We start from the raw sequence: 6,792 nt of genomic DNA on the forward strand, positions 1-6,792 counted from the left end.
AGACTCTTTATCAGCCATGTGCTCACATCAGACCTTAGATCAGTCCCCTGACCCTGCAGCCTCTTTATCAGCCATGTGCTCACATTAGACCTCAGATCAGACCCCTGGCCCTGCAGCCTCTTTATCAGCCATGTGCTCACATCAGACCCCAGATCAGACCCCTGACCCTGCAGCCTCTTTATCAGCCATGTGCTCACATCAGACCTCAGATCAGACCCCTGACCCTGCAGCCTCTTTATCAGCCATGTGCTCACATCAGACCTCAGATCAGACCCCTGACCCTGCAGCCTCTTTATCAGCCATGTGCTCACATCAGACCTCAGATCAGACCCCTGACCCTGCAGCCTCTTTATCAGCCATGTGCTCACATCAGACCAGTGGCCCTGCAGACTCTTTATCAGCCATGTGCTCACATCAGACTTCAGATCAGGCCCCTGACCCTGCAGACTTTTTTATTTTCTTCCATTATCAAAACTACTTTTTTATCTTGGTATCATTGCTAAAAAATATATAAAAAATCATACCTAGGTAGGCCAAGGAGCAGTAATACACTACTGGGAGCTAGATGGTAGCTACATATGCCTCTTGTCTTTTACTCACCAGATATGTTCAGCTAGCTCACAGTAGTGCATTGCTGCTCTGAAGTTTAACATTGCAGGAGTTAAACACATATTTATATCTAAGCAATAGCACAATAATAAAATGCCCTAACACATTTTATCATTTTCTTATTTCTACTACTATGTCCCTTTAAGTACATACACCAATACAAAAACAGAAAACCAACCTGATAGACCAGTAAGGAACATATTTTAAAAGGGCTTCTTAAATTCTGCTTTATTTCGGCAACCAAAACCACCTCTTTAACCTCTGTATCATAGATCAGCAACAGCACATTTACTTTAGCAAATAACATACGTAGCCAGTTCTAACATATCTGAGATTGTGAGACCAAATACAGTGTAAAGTGGAATAATTTCCCTTTCATCAATTGAAAGTAAAAAATACATCTTAAATAAAAACATATTACTAAAACAAAGAGTGCACGCTAACTTTGAATACACCCTTAGCTTTAGTATATTGCACTGTCAAATTTGTCAGAATAGATCGTTTGTTATTCTACTTTGCACTGCATACGCACATAAATATATATTCAAGACACGTATAGTAGCAATAGGCAGGGAAATTTTGAGTAGATTGTGTTTATAATTAAACATAAAAAAATTTAATAACTGTATTAAAATTTATTTAAAAAAAATAATTGTATCTTATATGACAAACATACTTCATGTTTTGATTAGAGCCAAGAAATTGTAATATCATTAATGGCTATAAATACAGCATTGGTCATTTATTAAAATGATATCATTCTAAAAACCTTTGGTCTTTGGAAAGTATTGATGTATATATTAATCTGTAGAGAATTAATCCTACGTGTGGCTGTTTTCTTTAGGGTTACATCACTGCCCTATACATATGTTACCAAGTCAAGGAAGACTTGTTATTTTAATGTGGTTCAAACAATTAGATTTAAAAGGAAATTAAAGACAATATTTTTTTATACATATGCATAGTATATACCAGCACTTAAGAACTGTGTTGCAAAAGATCTGCATACAGAACGGTCATTTTGTTTGGAAACTTTGCAGTTTTCAAAATAAACAGCAGTCTAGGCCACTACCCCTTGAAACTATTAAGTATGTTTTTCTTATGTCCTTTACTGTGGTCAGACAGAAGCCGTATATAAATAAGCTCCTGCACTGAGCTAAGCAAGAACTGTGCAGCAAGTTGAAGGGTTAGCAACTGCAGCATACTTATGTAGCCTCTCCAGGTGTAAGTAAAAAACGCATAATTAGCAGTGGAAAATTAAATGAAAAGCAGGCAAAAGAAAGCATGAATTTATTTTACATATATATAAACATTTTATGAGGGATTTTGGATTTACTGTCACATTAACATCTTGTTGTAACACACTGCCTAGCAAGGGCAGTGCAGCCCTCCCTGGTAGCCTAGGGGTTAAACATAGGGATGAGCAACAGGGCACAGTTATCAGGAAGTCACAATAATACAAAGTGCCACTCAGGTAGGGTTAATGCTGATCTACAAATAATTATATACATTACATATTTTACTAGACATAAGGTTTTTTGTTTTTTTAATGCTACCTCTTTAAGGATCCATTTTAAATAATGTTAATATTTTTTGCCTGCTACAAGAAATTGCCCCTTTAAATAGGGTCCCGTGTCTAAATACATACCATGCAGCGTTTTGTTCTCTGCAAAGGCAATCAGTATTACATTCTACAAGTCTATAAGGGGGATAAAATATCACCTACATAGCCACCTACATAGTTATCCCGTGCTGACCAGCCCGGGTATAGCTGCATGTGTAACTGCCGTTCCTTCCGTGCCAGCTCATAGTATTTGGCCTGTTCTTCTCTTGATAATGCGTGCCACTGTAAAGACAGACGGTGGGTAAAACACATGGATTCATTACAGATGTTTCAGAAGCAGTTGGATTTTGCAATCACAGTGTTGATCTATAGGTTTTTTTCTTTTTATACCACTACCTAGCACCCCTGGTTAAGTTACCTACATTTTATCCCTTATGTTTATTGAATGGCTCAGATACTCTGTTATGTTAAAAAAAAAGGATGAAAGATCAGTAAAGAAAATATTTTGTATGATTTGTATTTAAAGGGACATGAAACCCAAATTTTTTTCTTTCATGGTTCAGATAGAGCATGCAATTTTAAATCACTTTCCATTTTATTTTCTATTATGTAATTTGTTCCCTTCTGTTAGTATCCTTTGTTAAAAAGTATACCTAGGTTGGCTCAGAAGCTGCTTATTGATGGCTGCGCAAAAATGTCTCTTAGAATTGGTCTTCAGCTAGCTCCCAGTAGTGCATCACTGCTCCTTCAGCAAAGGATTCCAAACAAAAGAAGTAAATTAGATAATAGATGTATATTGTAAATTAGTTTAAAATTCTATGCTCTATCTACATCATAAAAGAAAAAAACGGGTTTCATGTCAGCAGCTGTTTAAATTAAAGGGATATGAAACCCACATTTGTTCTTTTATGATTCAGATAGAGCATACCATTTTAAACAACTTTCTAATTTACCTCTATCAATTTATTTTCGTTCTCTTTGTATCTTTTGTTGAAATAGTTAGGAGCCGGCCCATTTCTGGAGCACAAACCATTTCTAGAGCACTACATGGCAGCAGTTTTGCAAGAATATTATCTTAGATAAATTTGATAAATACTACCTAAGTATTTATCAAAACAAAATATCATGGGAATTAAGCACATTTGATAATAGAAATGAAATAATTTGAATCACAAAATCATTTTTTTTATTTCATATCCCTTTAAGAACATTTGCGCACAGTGCATACGGTCATAATAAAGCTGGTTGGCTAAAAAAGACAACTCCCACAACCAGGGATGAGGAATGTTGCTGTATATTCGTTAAAAATATCAACAATTGCCGAACTTGTTCATTCTTACCAAATGCAAATATGTATAGAAAATACAACAATGTTTTTTTGCAGTTAAAAGGTGAATTTCTCTTAAATAAGTACAATTTTGCCTAGCCCAATCCTTGTCATAAGTCTACAGGAATAAATATTCAAATGCTACATTCAATATTCTAATGTTAATGCTTGTTCAGCTGAATGTCAAGGGGAACATTTGTTCTGTATTCTGCTATTCACTACCCACAACTACTTTAATATCCTAAACTCTAATCCTAAGGAACCTCTTAACAGATAGTTTTAAAGAGAAATAACATTCAGAACTAAGCTTTCATAATTCACATAGATCATAAATACATGTGCACGCTCCTTATATCAGAAGTAAACCATAAAGATTTATTTTTTAATAATTTACATGAAGGTTTTGTGTTTCTCTACAGAACCTAAGTGCAAGTTATCACTATGATTAACTCTTTACTTAAAGGGACACTGAACCCACATTTTTTCTTTCCTGATTCAGATAGAGCATGCAATTTTAAGCAACTTTCTAATTTACTCCTATTATCATTTTTTCTTCGTTCTCTTGCTATCTTTATTTAAAAAGGAGGCATCTATGCTTTTTTTCGGTTCAGAACTCTGGATAGAATTTATCCACCAATCAGCAAGGACAACCCAGGTTGTTCACCAAAAATGGGCCGGCATCTAAACTTAGATTCTTGCATTTCAAATAAAGATTCCAAGAGAATGAAGAACATTTGATAATAGGAGTAAATTAAAAAGTTGCTTAAAATTGCTTGCTCTATCTGAATCACAAAAGAAAAAATTTGGGTTCAGTGTCCCTTTAACCAGTCAGTAAGTGCCCACTGACGACTACAGTTTGCAGAATACATACCCTCCGGCCGAGGATTTGATTGATGGCCGCACTCTCTTTTAATGTACACTCCGCTACTACTTTTGCTCTCATTTCCTTCATATACAACATAAACGCGTTAAGAGGTTTCTTTATGTGAGGCTTTTTCTTTTCTTCTTCCTTTTTGGAATCCTGGTGTTTTCTGTAAGAGAAACAATTTTAACAATATACAATTTTAAGTAATATCAGGAGCTCCTACTTCTGAGACATAAAGCAGCTCTCTGATAAACTATCATTAGACTGGGACAACTTAATTATCACTGATAATTAAAAAATAGTATCTGTCAAATTTTTAAGGGACACTCAAGTCAAAATTAAACTTTCGAGCATGCAATTTTAAACAACTTACAATTTACTTCCATTAGCAAAATGTGCAGTCTTTTTATTTAAACTTTTGGAGTCACCAACTCCTACTGAGCATGTGCAAGAATTCACGGAATAAACATATAATTTGTGAATGGCTAATTGCTGTCACATGGTACGTGTATGCATTTGTGATTAGCTGATGGCTGTCACATGGTACGTGTATGCATTTGTGATTAGCTGATGACTGTCACATGGTACAGGGGGAGTGGAAATAGACATAACTTTTAAAATTGCCAGAAAAAAAAATCTACTACTCATTTGAGGTTGAGACTAAGTGCTATTGCATTGTCTTGTTATCATGCATTTCTTGATTATGCAAATCTACTGTGTTTTCAGGTCCTTTAAAAAAACAGCCACATCTCTCAGCACTTTATGAAATGTACATTTATAATGCCCTTGCATGTATATTCCCTGCCTCTCCATCCGCATTATCTACTCATTGTGTGTGAGAATCTAATGTGCATTGTATATGTTCATATATCGTTCCTGTTAACATGTTACTAATAAAGTTTTAGGTATGCAGGCAAATATACTGTATGTATCTGCATTTATTTGTATGTGCTGTATATAGAGAGAATATTGCTTACTGCATTTATATCCCTACAATTCAGTATTATAGGTCTTGTGTCATGGCCCATTCAGTTAAGTATGTAGCTGCAGTGCTCGTTAACCCTTGGGGGTCACAGGTTCGGTGATTTGCTGGGCTCACTTTTATCATTTTTAAGTTAATAATTTAATAAACTGAGAACTATAAAAAGGATATTGTGGTGTAAGATACTCTGAGACTGTAAAGACTCCGCATAAATCTCAAGGAGCATTTTAATACAAATGAATTAAAACCATGATTCCTCACTTGTTTTTAACTGCAAGGCATGTATTAGCGCAGCCACACCTGCTGGTCGCTCAGCACATGCATGTAGTGCACATCAATGTATGCTCTAGAACCAGCACTAGGCTAGTGAAAAAGTGCTGAACTGACAGTTAAACATATAAGACATTTTTTAAAACATTAACATTAAAAACCTGTTTATAACAGTATACTAGTGCCAGTCCCAGATTACTTTACACTATATTGTCCCTTTACGTTGGGGAATAACATTGGTTTGTATCTACATCCAGTAATCTGTGCATTGAGCGACCTGCATGACTAAGCACTTAGTCCCTGTGATGCAACACGACACGGAAGTCAAAATGAAGCCTCTGTGATGAAGACAGCGAGTAGAGAAACTTGCCAGTCTCCTCTGTTATGAAGTTTAACCCTTTCTCTTGATACCCTATATACCTAGGGAAGCTCAAGATTGTGCACGTTTCTTCAGCACTATATGTAAAACATTACTGCAAACTCTGCACTTTATACACAAGCATACTCCTTAGTCTACCTAGGTGAACACTCTGAATCATGCGACGTTAATTCTGACTTCTATGTCCATTTAAAGTAACATATATGCTACATGTTCTGCTGCACGTGCGTACGTTAGACGTAATGAAAAGTACTCACGAGCTGTGCATAGATCCCACGTCGCTCTGGGAAGATTCTTGCTTGACTGTAGGGTTCACTATCGCGGGGTGAGGGATTCCAGTTGTGTGTAAACTATGATGAGGCGGCACCATGTGTGGTGGGAACCTAGAGGACAGAAAGCTGTGTAAATTGTCAGAATAAAAATGAATGAAAGGGGAGAGATTTCATGTTAAACATATAAACACTACATGCAGCTAATGCAATCTGTCAGCACTAATTACCCATAGATATAACAGAATAACAATTGCTGCAGCGCTAATAAAACTCATGCAGTCCCTTATCTTCATTAAAGGGACAGTCTACACTAGAATATTTATTGTTTAAAAGATAGATAATCCCTTTATTACCCATTCCCCAGTTTTACATAACCAGCACAGTTATATTAATACACTTTTTACCTCTGTGATTACCTTGTATCTAAGCCTCTGCAGACTGCTCCTTATCTCAGTTATATTAATACACTTTTTACCTCTGTGATTACCTTGTATCTAAGCCTCTGCAGACTGCTCCTTATCTCA

The 6,792-nt window shown here is 36.0% G+C and overlaps 1 protein-coding gene across 32 annotated transcripts in view; it reads right to left on the bottom strand.

Moving 5' to 3' along the window:
- The window catches only part of TCF7L2 (transcription factor 7 like 2), a 338,204-nt gene that overhangs the window by 32,178 nt on the left and 299,234 nt on the right, over positions 1–6,792 (bottom strand). For 10 of the 32 annotated variants that reach the window (XM_053692726.1, XM_053692729.1, XM_053692728.1 and 7 more), the window contains 3 exons: positions 6,254–6,379; positions 4,372–4,531; positions 2,348–2,455 (listed from right to left, as the gene is read on the bottom strand). In XM_053692726.1, the coding sequence (XP_053548701.1) occupies positions 2,348–2,455; positions 4,372–4,531; positions 6,254–6,379 (394 nt within the window). Of the gene's footprint in view, positions 1–2,335; positions 2,456–4,371; positions 4,532–6,253; positions 6,395–6,792 lie in introns of all 32 variants that reach the window. The other 22 variants (XM_053692727.1, XM_053692723.1, XM_053692722.1 and 19 more) reach the window with 3 other exon arrangements.

Source organism: Bombina bombina, chromosome 9 (assembly GCF_027579735.1).
Source record: "Bombina bombina isolate aBomBom1 chromosome 9, aBomBom1.pri, whole genome shotgun sequence".
Lineage (NCBI taxonomy): Eukaryota > Metazoa > Chordata > Amphibia > Anura > Bombinatoridae > Bombina > Bombina bombina.